This window comes from Phocoena phocoena, chromosome 18 (genome assembly GCF_963924675.1).
Source record: "Phocoena phocoena chromosome 18, mPhoPho1.1, whole genome shotgun sequence".
NCBI lineage: Eukaryota > Metazoa > Chordata > Mammalia > Artiodactyla > Phocoenidae > Phocoena > Phocoena phocoena.
The window spans coordinates 65,955,516-65,977,838 of record NC_089236.1 but is presented as its reverse complement, the minus strand read 5'-3'; the positions used below and the strand labels follow the sequence as shown (position 1 = coordinate 65,977,838).

The 22,323-nt window shown below is 46.1% G+C and overlaps 1 protein-coding gene and 1 non-coding gene across 4 annotated transcripts in view; one reads left to right on the top strand and one right to left on the bottom strand.

Annotated features, from left to right (window-relative positions):
• Nucleotides 1-313: 313 nt before the first annotated feature.
• The window catches only part of ABCC4 (ATP binding cassette subfamily C member 4 (PEL blood group)), a 213,141-nt gene continuing 191,131 nt past the window's right edge, over nucleotides 314-22,323 (top strand). For all 3 annotated transcript variants that reach the window (XM_065896166.1, XM_065896165.1, XM_065896164.1), the window contains exon 1: nucleotides 314-387. In XM_065896166.1, coding sequence (XP_065752238.1) covers nucleotides 314-387 — 74 coding nt within the window. The remainder of the gene's footprint in view (nucleotides 388-22,323) is intronic.
• Nucleotides 15,833-15,905, bottom strand: TRNAK-CUU (transfer RNA lysine (anticodon CUU)). The gene has a single exon. It is a non-coding gene; the product is annotated as a tRNA-Lys (tRNA).

Genomic DNA, 22,323 nt, shown 5'->3' with positions numbered 1-22,323 from the left:
TGCGTCCGCGCGGCCAACCTTTTGTGCCGCCGCCCCCGCACGCGGCCTGTAGCTCTAGGCTCCCAGGGATCCGGCATCAGGGCATTGCCGGCTTCCTCCAGGCGGCCCCGGGAGGCGGCGCGGCCTGGGAGGCGGGGACCCGGAGGGCCACAAGCGCTCCGCTCCCGGAAGCGAGTGGTTCTCTGGCTCCCGGAGCGCGGATCCGCGCGGCAGCCTGAGGTCCAGCATCCCAGCCGACGCCTCCAGGAGCAGCGGGAGCGGCGCCCACGCCGGAGCAGCGCCACCCCGGCCAGCGCCCGTCCTGGCCCGCAAGATGCTGCCGGTGTACCCGGAGGTGAAGCCCAACCCCCTTCAGGACGCGAACCTCTGCTCCCGCGTGTTGTTCTGGTGAGCGCCCCGCCTGAACCGTGACACCCCTTGCCGCCGCGGGCCGGCGCCTGGCGCCTTTCAGGGGCAGAGGGCTGCGGCGAGCAAGCGCTTTCCGCCGGCGCCCAGGCCGCTGGGCTTCTTGCTGCTGTTGGGGCCGCCCCGCCACTAGCCGCCTGGTACCCGCCTGCGCGCGGCGGCGGAGGACAGGGCCGGCGATTGGGACCTGGCGGCGGCGGCACCTGGTGTCCCTGCCTTTCTGCTCGCCGCCGCGCCGGCTTCCAGTTCCCGGGAGCGGCGGGAGCAGGAGGCGGGGAGGCTGAGACCCTAGGCTGCCCGCTGGGAACTGGCCGCCAGCGGGAGGAGGGACTGCACCCTCCCCAGCCCCCGACTCCACCTCTGAACTGCGCCCTTGTTTCTTTTTTTCATAAGCAAGCAGCTTATGAACAGCTTCCTTTATGTGACTAGTGCCCTGGACCAGTCGCCGTCTTCCAATAATGTCCCCACCTTTCACCATATTCCTTATGTCTTATATGACAGCAGCGTTCCAACTCCTCCGGGCTCCCTCTGTGTCTGTGACCCTGTCTCCCTCCCTCCCTCTCTCCGTGTGCGTCTCTCAGTGTCCTGGTACGTAGTTAAGGCAAATTTCTAGTGGATTAAAAAACACTCTTAATTTGTATTTAATGAACGGGGACACTATTGGAGAACACGTTTTGCTTTTGCCTGGGACTCACAGCCACGACTGGAGTGTGTATTTGACCAGCCCTTTCCCTATTGGGAATCTTTCCACTTTCACCTTTGAGGACCACTCTGGGGGTGGGGTCTTACCCAGGTCTCTAGCCTTCAGAGAAGTGTTCTGTGGTCTTGGTGCAGGTGGTCTGCCCAGGAGTCCCATGGTCTTGAAACCACTGAAGAGTCCTTGAGTTGAGAGGAAACACCAATGAAAAATGCTTCAGAGAGAAGCTCTTAACTGAAGTTTTCCATCTAGTAGCTGGCACTACTAACGTCAACCTTTGGGCTTTAGTCACACTTGCTTGATTGTTAGATCTTTTGTTTCAGGACCCTAACCCATTCATCTTTCCCATATATTCTATTTCCTGTTTTTAATGGGACATCCTAGAGGATCCCCCGGGGATGGGAGCTCCTATGTTTGTTTTGATGTCGGTGTTTTCAGTTTGTGTAGCTACGTCTCTTGGCCATTTGGTGGCCTTTCAGGATCAAGAGGATCCTAGAAGAAGAAACATGGGTGTGGCTACAGTAACTTCAGGCAGGGCAAGGAACTCTCCAAAGCCCATTCTGTTGGTGGACTTTGAAAATGTATGCGAATGGAAATGGGAAGGTGAGGACTTCTCATTGATTTTGGTAGGCACCCATTTCCAGTTTTCCTGCTGGAGGGCAAGGACCTATTATCTCTCTTATTTTACAGCTGAAGGCACCAAAGCAGAGAGTTTGAATAAGTTGTCTACCATCACACAGCTAGTAAGTGGTGGAGAGGGGCCGTTAACCAGGCAGTCTGGCTTCTGAGCCTGTGTTCCCTGTGTATGTAACTGCAGTTCTGAGCTGCTTCTGTTTGTATACTCGTTGGTAAACACACAGAGAAGGCGATTGCAAACACATCTTTGTTCTCGTCGGCAGGAGTTTCTCAAGGGAAGTTCTTAGCAGCTGTTGGAGGTCATGGTATGTGATACATCTCTATAACCAAGCTAAAGGGTGGCTGTTCTCAAAGTATGGTTCTCAGCATCCTCATCACCTGGGCATTTGTTAGAAATGCAAATTCCCCTGCACTCATTCTAGGCCAGTTCTGTAAAACTAGAAACTCTTGGGATGGGGTTTAAAACAAGCACACCAGGTGATTCTTATTTTTAAACATCTTTATTGGGGTATAATTGCTTTACAATGGTGTGTTAGTTTCTGCTTTATAACAAAGTGAATCGGTTATACATATACATATGTTCCCATATCTCTTCCCTCTTGCGTAAGCACTCCAGGTGATTCTGATGGAACGTTGGTGCTGGCTACAGCTTTAAGTCACTTCTCCCGCTGGCACTGTTACTTCAGTATTAACTTTTAAAAAGAGGTCCAGGACTTCCCTGGCGGTCCAGTGGTTAAGACCCCACTTTTCCACTGCAAGGGGCATGGGTATGATCCCTGGTCCAGGAACTAAGATCCCGTATGCCACGCGGCCAAAATAAGAAAGAAGGGGGGCGGGGTCCAGACTTTGCGAAGTTAGTTGTTGACCATGATTGCCATCCTGTATTCAAAGTCTGAGGTACCTTAGTGATTTCCTTGTGTCCCCAACTTGGCTGTCACGGGAAAGCTGAAATGAGCCCAGCCAGGAAGTTCCGCCCAGAGAGAAGGCCCACCTTGTAGAGGAAAGTCAAGTTTTCATCTTCTCATTGGGTATGTGCTTCTTAAATTTCATATGGGGTTTAGTGTTTCCACAGCACGGGCTACGCACATAGGATCTAAGGAGTCATACACTATGGCTATTGATAATTTTTGTGGATTTTAGGAAAGAATATATATTTTTCTATTTCTGTAAGAAATTTAAAACTATAGAGCAAGACGAAAAGAATAAGGGTGTGTTTCTGTTAGCCAAGCACACTTGCTGATATTTGGTCGTTTCTTAGTCTTTCCCCTAGAAATCTTTATGCACACCTTGTGCCCACATTTGTCTTTTCTATAAAAGGAAATCGTTTTGAATCCTGAACCCTTCTTAATTTTCTATGGTTAACATTTACTTACGGCATTAAATAAGCATGGTATTAAAACATGGTATTTAATCGCAGTTTAAGCAGTCTTTCCCTTTTGTCCAGCACAGTTATGTTGCTAATTATGATGTGATGTGTATCCACGACCTTGTACTTTGGTGCTTTCCTTTTTCTATATTCTCAGAAGTGAAATAACCAGTGAAAGGCTACATTGTTTTCCATCAGGTTTGGGCCAATTTGCCCTCTTAATAGCTGTTTGTGAGCTCATTTCATTGTCAGCTTTGAGTACATGAATTACATTTTTCTAGGTCTAAAGTTAAAAATAATATCAAACTCGTTTTTTGTTTGTTTTGTTTTTTTTTGGCTGCGCCACGAGGCATGGGGGATTTTAGTTCCCGGACCAGCGATGGAACCCGGGCCCCCTGCATTGGAAGCGTGGAGTGTTAACCACTGGACCGCCAGGGAAGTCCCCCAATATCAAACCGTTTTAATTTGAATTTATTTGATTTGCAGAAATGGAACCTTTTTTTGGTGTCTATTGACCATTTATTTGTATTTTTTTGAATTGTGTATTAATAGATTTTTTCCTATGAGGTATTTATATTTTTGAAATAACTTGTAATAGTGCTTATAATTTTCCAGATTTTCATTTCTCTTAATTTAGCTTAGAGGTTTTAAATTATATATCGTTAAGTATATCAAGCTTTTCTTTTTGGTTTCTCCTGTTGCTTTTGTAATACCTTTTCTAAATCCCAGTATCATCTAAATCTCTGTAAGCATTTTACGTTACTTCTTGTTTCATTTCTAACAATAAAGCCAGCTAGAATTTCTCTTAGTGTTAGATATAAGATAGGCCCCATTTTTTCTGAAACAGCCCATCTTCCTATCATGGTTTATTGAATAATTCTTGCTCATCCCCATTATTGGAAATAAGTGGCATAAATTATGAACCGTGTCCAGTCTGCTGAGACTCTTCCTGGTCATGTTCCCGCTGTCCTGCACAGCAGGCCTCTGGGGTGTGCTCTGTACTTCTCTCCCACCCTCGTCCCAGGGGCCAGCAGTTTGGGGGTTAGTGTGGGAACTGTCTCCAGAGATGAGGGTTGAGTAGGGTCTTTGGCCAGATGCACTTGGCCCATCAGGGAGTGGTTAAATTGTAGCTCCCCCGACGCTGACCACGTCTCAGCTGGTGAACTGTCACCTTGCAAAGGGAGTGCTGTGGTGGAAACTGCCCCTGGTGTCCAGACAGACTCTGGAGACTTGTCAGAGAAGCTGATGGCATGATGGGGGATGTGAACTGGCTGGCTGAGTGCTGAGATGTTTAGGGAGGTTGGTCCTGTCAGGCCCTCAGTAAATACTGATCATGAATGCACAGAAATGTATAATTCCAAACTAGGGTTCTTTGCACCATTTTCTCCAAATGCTGTAGATGCAGGCTGGGTGAGCTTCCCAGGGCTCTTTCTCCGACTTTGGTTTGTTCCCCTTTCTTAGGTGTCTAGTTTGATTAGTTCTGGCAATTTTATACAATAACTGCAGTACCGTGGAAGATGAAGAACACCCTAAAGGTGTATTAAAATTTACTGCCAAGTCCTTCCAGTGGAATGCACAGCGTAACAAATTTAAGTTTCCTTCCTATAGTATGTTCTTGATTTTGGGGGTCTCTATAGTCCTCATCTGCTCTGCCTGAGAGGTATCAACTAGTGTCCGTTCAGATGTGTCACGTGAATAATTTGCCTTTCTGAGTCTTCCAGGGGTCCCCCAATGTGTTGACTCCCTTCCCTTTGTTGATCTGAAACAGACTGTCAGATATTTCTCCAACAAATATGGGTTTATTTGGGATTAGCAGAGAGTTGCAGTTCAGGGTCTGCAGCCGTGGCGAGCCATGTGTACGTCTCCAAAGGGCAGGGGAAGGAGAACTCTTAGAGAGGGGAAAAGAGAGTTGCGAGGGCTGTTGTCGTAAGCAGAGTCCATGGCTTTTCTTTCTCCTTTTTTAAGAATAAATTTATTTCTTTTGGCTGCGTTGGGTCTTTGTTGCTGTGCGCGGGCTTTCTCTAGTTGCGGCGAGCGGGGGCTACTCTTCATTGCGGCGTGCGGGCTTCTCATTGCGGTGGCTTCCCTTGTTGCGGAGCATGGGCTCTCGGCGCGTGGGCTTCAGTGGTTGCAGCACGTGAGCTCAGTTGTGGCTCGTGGGCTCTAGAGCACAGGTTCAGTAGTTGTGGCGCACGGGCTTAGTTGCTCCGCGGCATGTGGGATCTTCCAGGACCAGGGCTCGAACCTGTGTCTCCTGTGTTGGCAGGCGGATTCTTAACCACTGTGCCACCAGGAAGCCCCATGGCTTTTCATTGGCTGAGTCCTTGGCAGGAAAGAAGAGGAGTCTGTCTGCTTGCCTTTGGGCTCTGATATTTTTGCAGGCGTGAGAGCTCCCCCTCCTGGTCTCCCAACTATTTAATTGAGGTTTCTGTTTGTTAATTTTTTTACGCTTCCCTGTCTGTCTCGCAGGCTATGTCTGCTATGTGGGGTGTGGAACACCTTCATCCTAAATCTTGCCTGTAACTTTTTGATGGATCCAGGGAACCCTGTCCCTCTTACCATGAGGCTGTTTCCATGTTTCCTCTTTGTGTGAGATAAGCCCTTGTAAGAGTTTTCTGTGTTTCTGTGTCCACCATGGATAAAATGAAGGTGAATACCTGTAATGCAGTGGGAAGGTCTGGACTTAGGTTTGGATGGACTCAGGTCTTATCTTCGGCCCTGCAGTTCTATGTAGCTACATGCAAGTGAATCTCAGCCTCCCCTGGCTTAAAATTGGGAGGCTGGAGATGATCCTAATGCAACTGACCCAGTCCAGAGTTATGGCCTCGGCTTGTTGGGGCCAGGGGATGCCTGAAGACAGGAAGGTAACTTTTAGGTCCGTTCAAAGATTATTCCTTTTAAGATCTCTTTATGTTAGGTAAATACCTAGGGATAACTGAAAATGGCAGGGGGTAAACTGAATACTTCCTTCAGATGTTAACTCATGTTTTCCCATTTTCAGCAGTATTTTCTGATGTGCTGTTAAAAATGCAGATGCAGGGCTGTTTCCCTCCCTGCCTCAAGGTATTCAGATTCTGGTAGGTGTGGAAGGGACCTGCGTTTTAAGTTTATTCACAGCACTTACATGCAATTAGTCCTCAGAGATGGAACCATTTAGATAGCAATACACATAACCACTAACACCTATTGAATGCTTCCTCTGGGCTCAGAATCTTACTCATTGTTTTTACTTTGTTCAAAATTTTATTTATTTATTTTTGGCTGCTTTGGGTATTGTCGCTGCCTGCTGGCTTTCTCTAGTTGCGGCGAGCGGGGGCTGCTCTTCCTTTGCGTGGGCTTCTCATTGTGGTGGCTTCTCTTATTGCAGAGCCTGGGCTCTAGGCACATGAGCTTCAGTAGCTGTGGCACAGGCTCATTCGTTGTGGCGCACGGGCTTAGTTGCAACCGTGGCACGTGGCATCTTCCCGGACCAGGGATCGAACCTGCGTCTCCTGCGTTGGCAGGTGGAGTCTTAACCACTGCGCCACCAGGGCAGTCCCTGTTTTTAATGTCTCATTTAACCCTCAGACATTCCTATGAGTCAGTGAGGCAGGCATCCTATGAATGAGGAAATCCAGGTCCAGAGAGGAGCCTCATAGCTGGGAGGTCTGAAGGCCCCAGCTGGGACTCCTCAGCACACCCAGGAGGCTGGCAGTACTCACTGTCCTGTCTGCCTGGCTTTAGCTCCCACAGGTTGGGTGAATAATAAATGAATATGCTGACAGTTAAAACTCATGTTAGTGACTGTATATGCTCTTTACATAGGCATGCATCTGGAGCATGTTTTCCTATGTTCTGTTTGTTATGCTGCTGCCCGAATTGCTGAGTGGGTTGTTGGCATCCTTATTCCTCCAGTTCTGAAGGCATCAACCTGTCAGTTCCCCTCGACTTCTTCAGCCTCACCTGCTGACGTCAGATCCTGTTGATTCAACTTTAGACATGCCTTTGGAGTCATTCATTCATTCAGCAACTGTTTCCTGAGTGTGGATGTGTGGAATTCACAGGAAAGGGGACCACAAAGATGCCACCCTCCTGGAACTTGTGTCCCTCCCCGCCCCTGTTCCGTCCTCACCTAACAGTCTTGGCTTCACGTCTTCCCAACGGGTCTTCCTGCTACCATCCTTTCCCCTAAAACAAATCCATGCCGTCCCCCTGCTTAGAAATCTCTCCTTCCTCCTGCTCTCAAGAGTAATTCTTTAGCATGGCCTTCAAGGATCCTTCAGAATCTCCTTTCTGAGCCTCATCTTTCCTCATTTCTTACAGAGCTGGACTTGTGTGATGAGTTGAGGCCGATCTTATAGCTATCCTGCCTTTGCAGGGCCATCAGAGCCAGGCCTGGGGTCCTGCCTGGTGAAAGGCAGCTGCCGCTGAGTGAGCCATTGTGTTACCGGGGCTGTGGGTATAGATGCGGGATAGCAGGCCGATGCCCATGTTGTTTTCCCAGCACCATTGCCAGAGGCTCATTTATACAACACTGAGTCCTCATCCAGGTCGGGTACAGTGGAGCAGTGCCCTATCTGAAGCCAGATTGCCTGGGTACAGATCTGACCTCTGCAACTTACCTGACCATCATACACACCTCACAGGGTTGTGGAGAGCATTAAATGAACCAAACACTGGTGAAACATTTAGTGTCTGGCAGATAGCAAGCAGTAAATAAATATTAAAAGATAGCCATGCCACCTTCTTGTTAGCAGTTGTAAGCTAACGTTTTCGTTTGTAAATGGACACGGTCTATTTCCCAGATGGGTGTGTGCTGCAGGAGAGTATGAAGAAGGTATGTACTGATTGATGCAGGGTTTTGAGGAGCGGTTGGACAGAGAAGAAGGGGACTCATCCCAGTCAGGAGACGGGCACACGCAGGACACAGAATTCTGCAGAAGGTAGTATGTCCTGAGAATAGAAAGAAGTGTGTGGATGCCTCTCTCTCCCGTCTGGTGGTATTTGCGGTTCTTCAAGGTCACACCCCTCCCCTATTTCATCCCTGCTGGCTTGCAGACTTCTTTGATCCTTTCCCCTCGTCCTGTACTCCTGACGGATGTCAGTAGCCCGTCTGTGGTTTCTGACGTCGCTCCTCATTCCATTTCCTTGGTTTCATGGCCACTTTTGTGCTGATCTCTTCATGTGGCTAGTCCCCACCTGGTCTTTTCCCGAAACCAGCTCCTGTCTGCCCTCCTTCCAGTGTTATGAGATCAGAGGGTTGGAAGGGAGAGAGCTTCTAGTCCATACTGGATACAGGAACCTCTTCCAGACATTGTGCAATGGAGAAGTTTACTGCTCTTATGTCTTCATATTAAAATGACAGAGTGTGGTCTATTGAGCCAGTTTTCTTTCTGACCAATTGATACCCATCTGTGTCTCCTTTTATGTTTTTGGTCAACACAGGAATTTGACTCCCCATCTTCATATGGGGGCCTTCTGGTATTCAGAGATGGGCTTTACGGACCCATTAAATCTTTAAAGAGAACTGTCTCCAGTTTCCATGCTGCCTTTTTCAAAAAAATTAATTCATTTATTTTTGGCTGCGATGGGTCTACGTTGCTGCGCGCAGGCTTCTCTAGTTGTGGCGAGTGGGGTCTACCCTTCCGTTGCGCTGTGCGGGCTTCTCATTGTGGTGGCTTCTCTTGTTGCGGAGCACGGGCTCTAGGCGCGTGGGCTTCAGTAGTTGTGGCACACGGGCTTCAGTAGTTGTGGCTCGTGGGCTCCAGAGCATAGGCTCAGTAGTTTTGGCGCATGGACTTAGTTGATCCGCGGCATGTGGGATCTTCCCGGACCAGGGCTCGAACCCATGTCTCCTGCATTGGCAGGCGGATTCTTAACCACTGTGCCACCAGGGAAGCCCCCATGCTGCCTATTTTTTTTTTTTTTTTTTGTGGTACGCGGGCCTCTCACTGTTGTGGCCTCTTCCGTTGTGGAGCACAGGCTCCGGATGCGCAGGCTTAGCGGCCATGGCTCACGGGCCCAGCCGCTCTGCGGCATGTGGGATCCTCCCGGACCGGGGCACGAACCCGTGTCCCCTGCATCGGCAGGCGGACTCTCAACCACTGCGCCACCAGGGAAGCCCTCTATGCTGCCTTTTTAAGTGGCAAGGTTTTCAGGCCCTCTACCATCTGGTTGAACTGAATGCTCTTTAGTAAGGTTTCTTTTAAAAATTTATTTATTTATCTATCTTTGGCTGCACTGGGTCTTTGTTGCTGTGCGTGGGCTTTCTCTGGTTGCGGCGAGCGGGGGGCTGCTCTTTGTTGTGGTGCGCAGGCTTCTCATTGTGGTGGCGTCTCTTGTTGTGGAGCATGGGCTCTAGGTGTGCGGGCTTCACTAGTTGTGGCACGTGGGCTCAGTAGTTGTGACTCATGGGCTCCAGAGCGCAGGCTCAGTAGTTGTGGAACACGGGCTTAGTTGCTCCACCGCATATGGGATCTTCCCAGACCAGGGCTCGAACCCGTGCCCCCTGCATTGGCAGACGGATTCTTAACCACTGCGCTACCAGGGAAGCCCCTGAATGCTCTTTAGTATCAACATCTTTATTCTCATGTGCCATCTGGAACTGGACAGGTTTGATCTGATCAGAGGTAGTGTTTTAATTAATTACTTAGACAATTTAACAAATAATTTGCGTGCTTGATGTGTTCCAGGTTATGTTCTAGACCACGTGTTGGCAAACTATGACCCACAGGTCAAATCCAGCCTACTGTCTGCTTTTGTAAATGAAGTTTTATTGAAACACAGCTATGCTCATTCATGAGCATGAATGTTGCAACAGATGCGAAGTTGCAACAGAGACTGTGACCTGAAAAGCCTAAAATGTTTATGATCTAGCTCTTTACAGAAAATGTTTGCTGCCCTGTTCTAGATGTTTGGGCTATAGTAGTGAGCAAAAGAGGTAACAGTCCCTGCCTTCATGTAACTTAAGCTCGAGAAAAGGTGAATAAGTAACCTATAGTATGTTAGATGGTTATGAGTGCTGAGAAGAGAGAATAATAAGACGGGGAAAGGAATCAGGAGTGTGTGTGGGGAAGGGAGGTGACAGTTTTAGGGGGGCCAGCGGGAGCTTCACAGAGAAGACAACACTCCAGAGAGATGACCTGGAGGAGGTGATGGAGTGAGCTGTGCACATTCAGGGGGAAGGACAAGTGTAAGACAAGAGATGATGGGGACTCTGTTGGCCATTGGAGGACTTGGGCTTCACTTTGCGTGGATGGAGTCTACTGAAAAGTTTTGAGAAGAGGTGTGACATGATTTGCTCAGGATTTAGTAAGATCACTTCTGGCAGCTGTACTGGAAGTCGACTAAAGAAAGTTATGGGCAGAAATGGGGACACTGGCAGGAGATTTCCCAGTAGTTCAGGCCAGAGATGATAGTGGCTTTGACCAGGATGGAAGGAGTGGCAGTGGTGAGTAGCTGGGTTCAGGGAAGAGCTTATTTAAAGGTGGAGCTGTGGGAGAGGGGGTTGGCTTTGATGGTGGAACTTGAGAGGAAGTGACTTCAAAGGTTATCTCTGGATTTGGCCTGAGCACCTGCAAGGATGTAGCCACCATTAAATGAAATGCTGAAGCCTGCAAGGGGAATGGGTTGGAGAAGACCAGGAGTTTGGTCTTGACCGAGTTAAGTTTGAGATGCCTGGTACACCTGGGGGAGGTTGAGCAGGTCATGAGTCAAGGGCTCAGAGAAGTCTGAGCTGGAGATAAGATTTGGGCGTCATCAGCAACGCATGCAGTTGAGATGTATTGGACCCGTGGTCAACTGACTTCACAGTGCATCCCCATACAAACTTCTATTTTCTCTGGTTTTAAGTTCATTTATTTTGTTGATATCAGAGTTCAACGTCTCATTGTTGCCTGTAGAAAATGCTTTGAAAACTTTTGTTGTCTTTACTTGAGAAAGGACGGGTCCTGGGACTGTCCTCCAGGTTATGGCCAATCTGCTAATGAACACCGTGGGCAGTGGGTGAACTTGACACAGGTATCAGGAGAGGTCGGGGGTTCAGAGGTCTCTTATCTACTGGGTAGTTGTTCTGAAACCCTACAAAGAGAAGACTTGAGGCTAGTTTGACATGATTTCCTCTTAATGATTGCAGGCTGGCTCTTGGTGCTGCCTTTCCTAAATATACTTGGAAATTACCTTCTTCAAACAATTGTTGGCGTGTATTATCTGTTAAACTTGCCAGCTCTTAATTTCATCTTAAGTTCCTGCTGTTGAGTGTACAGCGGTTTCTCAGCCCTCAGTATGATTGAATCACCTGGGCAGCCCTAAAATTTGAATGCCTGGTCCCTCCCGTTAGGCCAATTTGATTCATCATCTCAGGGCATGGAACCCAGGTATCAATATTTTTAAAAGGTTCCCTACAAGTTTCTGATGGACAGTGAAGACCAAGAACCCCTGATTAAAAACAGTTTCCAAAGGTCAGACATTCTTCTGTGCAAATTTTCGTTTCTGTGGCTGGGGGTTCTGGTCTGCCCTCACCTGCACCCCCTTTTCTAAGTTCCTCTTAAAGCGGGAGAACAACTGGCTTGTTCATCCCCGTGGGGACTCAGCAGGGTGTTGTGGAGGAAGAGAGCTTCCTCTGTGTGGGGATCTTAGATATACTTGGTCCTTGGGTCCTTGTGGTAAATGCTTGTTGAACCTGGTTTTGTCCTCATCTTACCAAAGCAGGACACTGAGGAGCTCAGAGTTGAGTCAGGATGACAAATTCCAGAGAGTGAGCCATGGCATCTGTGTCGCTGTGTTGATTTCCTCACCCTGGGCAGACAGGAATGCCTGGATTGATTGAGCCTACAAGGGTAATTGAGTGGAAATCTCACACTTGTCAGCAAAAAGCTCGTGAGCGTAAAATTGCTACCCAATAAATTGCTTTTATTTGCAGACCCTTATTGGTGTGTTTTGTTGGTCAGGATGTGACTGAGATTAGATGATAAACCCAGTTGGCTACTTCTTTTAACGTCTATCAAAGGGATTCTTCAACTAGGCAGTGTGCACTCTTTTCTCTCTCTGTAAATATAGAAAGGTGTCTGTCCTGTGTTTTTTGGCTGCATTGGGTCTTCATTGCTGCGCGCAGGCTTTCTCTAGCTGCCGCGAGTGGGGGCTGCTCTTTGTTGTGGTGCCCGGGCTTCTCACTGTTGTGGGTTCTCTTGTTGCGGAGCACGGGCTCTCGGCGCGTGGGCTTCAGTAGTTGTGGCACGTGGGTTCAGTAGTGGTGGCACGTGAGTTCAGTAGTTGTGGCACATGGGCTCAGTAGTTGTGGCTTGCGGGCTCTAGAGCACAGGCTCAGTAGTTGTGGCGCATGGGCTTAGTTGCTCCACGGCATGTGGGATCTTCCCTGGGCCCGGGTTCGAACCCGTGTCCCCTGCATTGGCAGGCAGATTCTTAACCACTGCATCACCAGAGAAGTCCTATCATGTCTTTTTATTGCTTTAAACGATCAAGTGTTATTTAAGTCTTTATTCATTTGTGACTTAAAAAAGAAAAAAACGATATTGTTAGCTCTTCAAGGGCAGAGACTAGTGTCTTTGGCATCTCTCAGTGCCTAGCTGAGCATCTTGCCCTTAATAGGTTTATTCAGTGATTGTAAATTACTTTAGTCTTAATCTGAGTTTTTCTAACTTGGAGTTGCTGACACCTCCGTCTTAGATGGGAGCAAGCTGAGTATAAGGAGAGGGCATCAGGCTGGAGCCAGGGGTCCTAGTCTGGGATCTTACTAGCTGTGTGACCTTAGCAAAACACTTAACCACTCTGGGCTTTGGTACCCTCTTCTAGAAGCTGGCAGAATTAAACCTACTCACAATGTGTTCTAAAAGTTAGATTTTAGATTTAGTACAATGAACGAATATAGTTCCATATACTTATTTTTCTCCCCCACTTCCAATCATGCAGGGCAAGGCAGCAGGGAAGTAATGTGGGAAGTAGTACAGTGTATAATATCCATCTCTGATGAATGGAGAAGTGACCCGTTAGTAACTGTCCCACAGCAATTAAGATATATGAAGAAAAGCAACAAAGGGGAATGTAATTTACACTCAGAACTGGGCTGCTGTCTGTGGAGGCACTCTGAAAATTATTGGGTGGTGTTGCCAGAAGTCTTCTGCAAGCAGTTTCTCAGCAGAGCAATGTGGCCAGGACTGCCCAAGTCAACTTGCGGCAGCTTCCCTCTTTCATTAACAGCGCCAGTGCCTCGATCTTGGACTTCGAGCTGGCAAAGCTGTGAGAGAATACATTTCTCTTGTCTAAGTCACCCTGTGTGTGGTACTTTGTTAGCCTGAGCACGTGAACAACTGCCGTTTCCCATGGAGGGCTTGGCTGGAGTTAGTGCCACTGGTCATTGATCAGAGCTGCTGTGTATTGTGGTGGTTTGTCCCGTTAGACTGGACTCACCAAGGATTCTGACCCCACAAGCCTTACCCTCTACTCCATCTGCTTATTATAGACCTGCCCTCACATATTTTTTTGAGTTGAATTCAGGTATAATTCCTAAGCCTTCAAACATACATGTAGCCAATCTTCATAAACCCTTCGAGTGCTGTACTTGGGAGGGGAGAGTGCATTCTGCCCCTGGACAGGCAGGCTGGGCATTGCAAGTATAATTTATTGCTCTAGAAATTAGATTACTCATTGTTGCTGTTAGTTCCCCCAGCACGAGGTGGGGACATCTTTGGCATAAGGCTATCCAGTGTAAGCTCTTCTGTTCTTTTGGGCTATGAGGTAACTCAGACTCATGCTCTAAACTTTCTCTTTTTCATCTACATGAAAGTTTCCCAAATAATTTTGCTTTGGGGAAAACCCCATACAAGACCGTAGTGTATCTGATGTTAATAGTCGAAAAAAGATGGCTCTGTTGTTCTCAGGCAAACTCAAAATCCTTTCTTCTCCCCCCTTAGAATATGATGTAGTCCTAGTTTTTCCTTCAACAAATATTTTAAAGAGTAGTCCCTTTGAGCAAGCCAAATTAGGATTCCTCTTCTCCGTCCCTCCTCCCTCCTCCCTCCCTTCCTCTCTTGAGTGGATTTTGGTCATCTCTGCTAGGAGCCACTCAGAAAGTAAATTGAAGTCTTTTGAAGGGAAATTCCAGCCCCTTCATGGGGAGGGATTCCTATAAGGGGGAGACACATTTTCTAAGAACCCCTTCCAGGAAGGATGAGGTGCAGCAGGAAGGAATCCCACAGAGCAGCCAACTCAAACACAGAAAGGGAATTAGCTGCCTTTGATTTCTGGGAACTGGCCGTTTTATTTAGGGCAGAGCAAAGTGAGTAACGAGCAGCTACCGCTGAATGCGAGTTGTGCAAAAGGTGGTCTATGCGGTGGGAGAGGGCTGTGTTGGAGAGATTGAACTCAGCCTGCAAACTGCAGGTGAACTCGAGGCCGGCTGAGCCAGCTGACCCTCTGGGAAAGTCTGATGACTCTGAGAAGCTGCTGACAGGCGAACAGGGGAGGCCCAGGCAGGTTGAAGAAAACGCTGCGCAGGGTCACGCAGACAGAGCCGCTGTGGTTTAGGCCACCGTGCGGTTTCCTCCGTCTCACGTGTTTAGGCTGAGTTCCTGGCAAGGATTTCAAGGCCCTAAGAGGTTCACATGAGCACCGCTGCAGCGCCCCGTGTGTGGAAGGACCCGCGGCGCCGAGCGTGGTGGAGACCGTGGACCTGAGTGAGGCCGCTGAGTCCTGCCTTCCGGGGGGCAGGAAGCACGCAGTGCCGCCGCTGGCCTGAGGTCTAACTCCACGCTTCCGGACGCTTCTGTGCACCCTCCCTCGGGCCTCTTTCTGCTTCCTGGTCCTGCCTTCTCCGGTGTTCTCTGCTTTATTTTTCTCTCTGCTCCCCTCCCCTCCGTCCTCGGAAAGTTGGCCCCGTCTACTGAGCTCCACGGAAATCCATGTGCAGTGACGCTGGGTGATCTTTGAAGGTGGGGACTGCGGGTTACCAGGGGACCTCGCCCCGCCCGCCTCCATCCCCCTCTCAGCTGCCCTCGCTCTCCGAAGCAAGAGGCAGTGTCTCCTCGCATCCTCTGCACAGCCCCCTGAGCGCTCCAGGACCCGCGGGGGCTTTGCGGAATACTTTCCAACCTGAAGCAAATTCCAGTAATGCCAGGTGCGATGCTACCGCAACCATGGTTAACGTTTGTAAAAGCCCGGCCAAGGGCAGCCGCGTTCTTTGCCTCCAGCCAAGGAAACCGAGGCGCGGAGAGGTTAAACAATTTTGTGCCCAAAGCAACACAACTTTGTAAATGGGGAGGGGTTGGTATTGTCTCAGTTTCAGATGTTGCAAGTCCGGTGCCAGAGGTCCTTGGAAGGCAGAGGAGGAAGACTTACACTGAGCTTCGGGAGCTGCTGTGATCTCAGACTAGAACCAGGTGGTGCTTGGAAAACTACATTTTATCTCAGTTTGTGCAGAAATTCTCTTTTTTTAAATCCCTTAAGAAGTGCACCTCCAAAAGCATATCGTACTACAAATGATGGCTTCTTGGCTAGGTTTAGCAGTCTGGTGTTTATGTCCGAGTCCGATCTTTATTTCTGAAGCGTCACCTGATTCCCGATGGACTTTAGCATTTGGCTTGATTGTAGACAAAAGGGTTTGTGTTCTTCATATCCTGCTGTTCTGACAGGCCAGGATCCTAGTGTTGTTGCGCTTGCATTTTTTATTTTGTTTTTATTTTAAATTTTGTTTATTTTATTTTTTTGGCCGGGCGACACAGCTTCTGGGATATTAGTTCCCTGACCAGGGATTGAACCCAGGCCCTCGGCAGTAAGAGTGCAGAGTCTTAACCACTGGACCGCCAGGGAATTCCTGTATCTTTTTATTTTGGAAGGGAATGATTTGGTCTAGCAGCCTCCCTCCTGCTCTTCCACCCAAAAAAGGGGAAATAAACATACCTTGATTTGATACGAAATCAGATTAATAGTAAAATTTTTGATTGCCTGAGGTTGTAGAGCTGTTCTAAGTATTTTTTTTTTTTTTTTTTTGCGGTACGCGGGACTCTCACTGTTGTGGCCTCTCCCGTTGCGGAGCACAGGCTCCGGACGCGCAGGCTCAGCGGCCATGGCTCACGGGCCCAGCCGCTCCGCGGCATGTGGGATCTTCCCGGACCTGGGCACGAACCCGTGTCCCCTGCATCAGCAGGCGGGCTCTCAACCACTGCGCCACCAGGGAAGCCCTGTTCTAAGTATTTTTTTTGAATTTTATTTATTTATTTTATACAGCAGATTCTTATTAGTTACCTAATTTATACATAATAGTGTATATATGTCAATCCCAACCTCCCAATTCATCCTACCACCCCCGCTGCCCCACCCCACTTTCCCTTCTTGGTGTCCATATGTTTGTTCTCTACATCTGTGTCTCTAGTTCTGCCTTGCAAACCAGTTCATCTGTACCATTTTTCTAGATGCCACATATATGCGTTAATATACAATATTTGTTTTTCTCTTTCTGACTTAGTTCACTCTGTGTGACAGACTCTAGATCCATCCACGTCTCTACAAGTGACCCAATTTCGTTCATTTTTTATGACAGAGTAATATTCCATTGTATATATGTACCACAAATTCTTTATCCGTTCATCGTCGATGGGCGTTTAGACTGCTTGCATGACCTGGCTATTGTAAACAGTGCTTCAGTGAACATTGGGGTGCATGTGTCTTCTTGAATTGTGGTTTTCTCTGGGTATATGCCCAGTAGTGGGATTGCTGGGTCATAGGGTAATTCTATTTTTAGTTTTTTAAGGAACCTCTGTACTGTCCTCCGTAGTGGCTGTATCAGTTTACATTCCCAAAAACAGTGCAGGAGGGTTCCCTTTTCTCCACACCCTCTCCAGCATTTGCTGTTTGTAGGTTTTTCTGATGATGGCCATTCTGACTGGTGTGAGGTGATACCTCATTCTAGTTTTAGTTTGCATTTCTCTAATGATTAGAGATGTTGAGCAGCTTTTCATGTGCCTCTTGGCCATCTGTATGGCTTCTTTGGAGAAATGTCTATTTAGGTCTTCTGCCCATTTTTGGATTGGGTAGTTTGTTTTTTTAATATTGAGCTGCATGAGCTGTTTATATATTTTGGAGATTAATCCTTTGTCCGTTGATTAGTTTGCAAATATTTTCTCCCGTTCTGAGGGTTGTCTTTTCATCTTGTTTATGGTTTCCTTTGCTGTGCAAACGTCTTTAAGTTTCATTAGGTCCTGTTTGTTTATTTTTGTTTTTATTTCTATTACTTTGTGAGGTGGGTCAAAAAAGATCTTGCTGTGATTTATGTCAAAGGACATTCTTCTATGTTTCCCTCTAAGAGTTTTATAGTGTCCAGTCTTACATTTAGGTCTTTAAGCCATTTTGAGTTTATTTTTGTGTATGGTGTTAGGGAGTGTTCGAATTTCATTCTTTTGCATGTAGCTGTCCGGTTTTCCCAGCACCACTTATTGAAGAGACTGTCTTTTCTCCATTGTATATTCTTGCCTCCTTTGTCATAGATTAGTTGACCATAGGTGCGTGGGTTTATCTCTGAGCTTTCTATCTTCCATTGATCTATGTTTCTGTTTTTCTGCTAGTACCATATTGTCTTGATTACTGTATCTTGGTAGTATAGACTGAAGTCAGGGAGTCTGATTCCTCCAGCTCCGTTTTTTTCCCTGAAGACTGCTTTGGCTATTCTCAGCATCTTCTGTGTCTCCATACAAATTTTAAGATTTTTTGTTCTAGTTCTGTAAAAAATGCCATTGGTAATTTGATAGAGATTGCATTGAATCTGTAGATTGCTTTCGGTAGTATAGTCATTTTCACAATGTTGATTCTTCCAATCCAAGAGCATGGTATATCTCTCCATCTGTTGGTATCATCTTTAATTTCTTTCATCACTGTCTTATAGTTTTCTGCATACAGGTCTTTTGTCTCCCTAGGTAGGTTTATTCCTAGGTATTTTATTCTTTTTGTTGCAGTGGTAAATGGGAGTGTTTCCTTAATTTCTCTTTCAGATTTTTCATCATTAGTGTATAGGAATGCAAGAGATTTCTGTGCATTAATTTTGTATCCTGCAACTTTACCAAATTCATTGATTAATTCTGGTAGTTTTCTGGTGGCATCTTTAGGATTCTCTATGTATAGTACCATGTCATCTGCAAACAGTGACAGTTTTACTTCTTTTCCAAGTTGTATTCCTTTTACTTTTTCTTCTCTGATTGTCGTGGCTAGGACTTTCAGAACTGTGTTGAATAATAGTGGTGAGAATGGACATCCTTGTCTTCTTTCTGATCTTAGAGGAAATGCTTTCAGCTTTCCACCATTGAGAATGATGTTGGTTGTGTGTTTGTCATATATGGCCTTTATTATGTTGAAGTAGGTTCCCTCTATGCCCACTTTCTGGAGAGTTTTTTTTTTTTATCATAAATGCGTGTTGAAGTTTGTCGAAAGCTTTTTCTGAATCTATTGAGATGATCATATGGTTTTTCTTCTTCTTTTTAATATGGTGTATCACACTGATTGATTTGTGTGTATTGAAGAATCCTTGCATCCCTGGGATAAATCTCACTTGATCATGGTGATATGATTCTTTTAATGTGTTGTTGGATTCTGTTTGCTAGTATTTGGTTTACGTTTTTTGCATCTATGTTCATCAGTGATATTGGCCTGTAATTTTCTTTTTAATAGTATCTTTGTCTGGTTTTGGTATCAGGGTGATGGTGGCCTCATAGAATGAGTTTGGGAGTGTTCCTTCCTCTGCAGTTTTTTGGAAGAGTTGGAGAAGGATGGGTGTTAGCTCTTCTCTAAATATTTGATAGAATTCACTTGTGAAGCCATCTGGTCCTGGACTTTTGTTTGTTGGAAGATTTTTAATCACAGTTTCAATTTCATTACTTTTGATTGGTCTGTTCATATTTTCTATCTTTCTGGTTCAGTCTTGGAAGGTTATACCTTTCTAAGAATTTGCCCATTTCTTCCAGGTTGTGCATTTTATTGGCATAGAGTTGCTTGTGGTAGTCTCTTAGGATGCTTTGTATTTCTGCGGTGTCTATTGTAACTTCTCCTTTTTCATTTCTAATTTTATTGATTTGAGTCCTCTCCTTTTTCTTTGAGTCTGGCGAAAGGTTTATCAATTTGACTCTTCTCAAAGAGTCAGCTTTTAGTTTTATTGATCTTTACAATCATTTCCTTCATTTCTTTTTCATTTATTTCTGCTCTGATCTTTATGATTTCTTTCCTTCTACTAACTTTGGGGTTTTTTGTTCTTCTTTCTCTAGTTCCTTTAGGTGTAAGGCTAGATTGTTTATTTGAGATGTTTCTTGTATCTTGAGGTCGGCTTGTATTGCTATGAACTTCCCTCTGAGAACTGCTTTTGCTGCACACCACAGGTTTTGGATCGTCGTGTTTTCATTGTCATTTGTCTCTAGGTATTTTTTGATTTCCTCTTTGATTTCTTCAGTGATCTCTTGGTTATTTAGTGACGTATTGTTTAGCGTCCATGTGCTTTTTACTTTTTTTCCTTGTAATTTTTTTCTAATCTTGAGGCATTGTGGTCGGAAAAGATGCTTGATATGATTTCAATTTTCTTAAATTTACTGAGGCTTGATTTGTGACCCAAGATGTGATCTATCCTGGAGAATGTTCCATGTGCACTTGAAATGAAAGTGTAACCTGCTGTGTTTGGATGGAATGTCCTATAAATATCAATTAAATCTATCTGGTCTATTGTGTCATTTAAAGCTTCTGTCTCCTTATTAATCTTCTGTTTGGATGATCTGTCCATTGGTGTAAGTGAGGTGTTAAAGTCCCCCACTATTATTGTGTTTCTGTCGATTTCCTCTTTTATAGCTGTTAGCAGTTGCCTTATGTATTGAGGTGCTCCTATGTTGGGTGCATATATATTTATAATTGTTATATCTTCTTCTAGAATTGATTCCTTGATCATTATGTAGTGTCCTTCCTTGTTTCTTGTAACATTCTTTAGTTTAGAGTCTATTTTATCTGAAATGAGTATTGCTATGTCAGCTTTCTTTTGTTTTCCTTTTGCATGGAATATCTTTTACCATCCCCTCACTTTCAGTCTGTATGTGTCCCTAGATCTGAAGTGGGTCTCTTGTAGAGAGCATATATATGGGTCTTGTTTTTGTATCCATTCAGTAAGCCTGTGCCTTTTGGTTGGAGCATTTAATCCATTCACATGTAAGGTAATTATTGATATGTTTGTTCATATTACCATTTTCTTAATTGTTTTGGGGTTGTTTTTGCAAGTCATTTTCTTCTCTTGTGTTTCCCACTTAGAGAAGTTCCTTTAGCATTTGTTGTAGAGCTGGTTTGGTGGTACTGAATTCTGTTAGCTTTTGCTTGTCTGTAAAGCTTTTGATTTCTCTGTTGAATCTGAATGAGATCCTTGTCAGCTAGAGTAATCTTGGTTGTAGGTTCTTCCCTTTCATCACTTCAGCTATATCATGCCACTCCCTTCTGGCTTGTAGAGTTTCTGCTGAGAAATCAGCTGTTAACCTTAAGGGAGTTTCCTTGTATGTTATTTGTCATTTTTCCCTTGTTGCTTTTAATAATTTTTCTTTGTCTTTAATTCTTGTCAGTTTGATTACTGTGTGGCTCAGCGTGTTTCTCCTTGGGTTTATCCTGCCTGGGAGTGTCTGTGCTTCCTGGACTTGGGTGGCTATTTCCTTTCCCATGTTAGGGAAGTTTTCCACTATAATATCTTCAAATATTTTCTTGGATCCTTTCTGTTTTCTCCTTCTGGGACCTCTATAATGCGAATGTTGGTGCATTTAATGCTGTCCCAGAGGTCTCTTAGGCTGCATTCGTTTCTTTTCATTCTTTTTTCTTTATTCTGTTCTGTGGCAGTGAATTCCACCATTCTGTCTTCCAGGTCACTTATCCATTCTCCTGCCTCAGTTATCCTGCTACTGATTCCTTCTAGTATATTTTTCATTTCAGTTATTGTATTGTTCATCTCTGTTTGTTTGTTCTTTAAGTCTTCTAGGTCTTTGTTAAACATTTCTTGCATCTTCTCAATCTTTGCCTCCATTCTTTTTCTGAGGTCCTGGATCATCTTCACTATCATTATTCTGAATTCTTTCTCTGGAAGGTTGCCTATCTCCACTTCATTTAGTTGTTTTTCTGGAGTTTTATCTTGTTCCTTCATCTGGAACATAGTCCTCTGCCTTTCCATTTTGCCTATATTTCTGTGAATGTGGTTTTCATTCCACAGGCTGCAGGGTTGTAGTTCTTCTAGCTTCTGCTGTCTGCCCTGGTGGATGAGGCCATCTAAGAGTCTTGTGCAAGCTTCCTGATGGGAGGGACTGGTGGTGGGTAGAGCTGGGTGCTGGTCTGGTGGGCAGAGCTCAGGAGGACTTTAATATGCTTGTCTGCTGATGGGTAGGGCTGGGTTCCCTCCCTGTTGGTTGTTTGGCCTGAGGTGACCCAGCACTGGAGCCTACAGGCCCTTTGGTGGGGCTAATGGTGGACTCCGGCAGGGCTCACAACTAGCAGTACTTCCCAGAACTTATGCTGCCGGTGTCCTTGTCCACATGATGAGCCACAGCTACCCCCTGCCTCTGCAGGAGACCCTCCAGCACTAGCAAGTAGGTCTGGTCCCGTCTCCTGTGGGGTCACTGCTCCTTCCCCTTTGTCCTGATGCACACATGACTTTGTGTGTGCCCTCCAAGAGTGGAGTCTCTTTCCCCCAGACCTGTCAAAGTCCTGCAATCAAATCCCGCTAGCCTTCAAAGTCTGATTCTCTAGGAATTCCTCCTCCCGTTGCCGGAGCCCCAGGTTGGAAATCCTAACCTAGGGCTCAGAGCCTTCACTCCAGTGGGTGTACTTCTGTGTTATAATGGTTCCTCAGTTTGTGATTTGATTTTATTGTGATTGCGCCCCTCCTACCGTCTCATTGTAGCTTCTCCTTTGTCTTTGGATGTGGGGTATCTTTTTTGGTGAGTTCCAGTGTCTTCCTGTCGATGATTGTCCAGCAGTTAGTTGTGATTCCAGTGCTCTTGCAAGAGGGAGTGAGCACACATCCTTCTACTCTGCCATCTTGAACCAATCTGCCTCTAAGTCTGTTTTTTAAAAAAATTTTTCTTTTCGCCTGTATCAGGTGGCTCAACTCTTGGTTTTCCCAGGATGGTCCTGGTTTACATCACTTATCGCATTGTAATTATTAACAGCACCCCGTTTCACTCCTAGGAGTATCTTAGGTTGGATGAGAAATAATACGATCAATCTAATGGAGCTA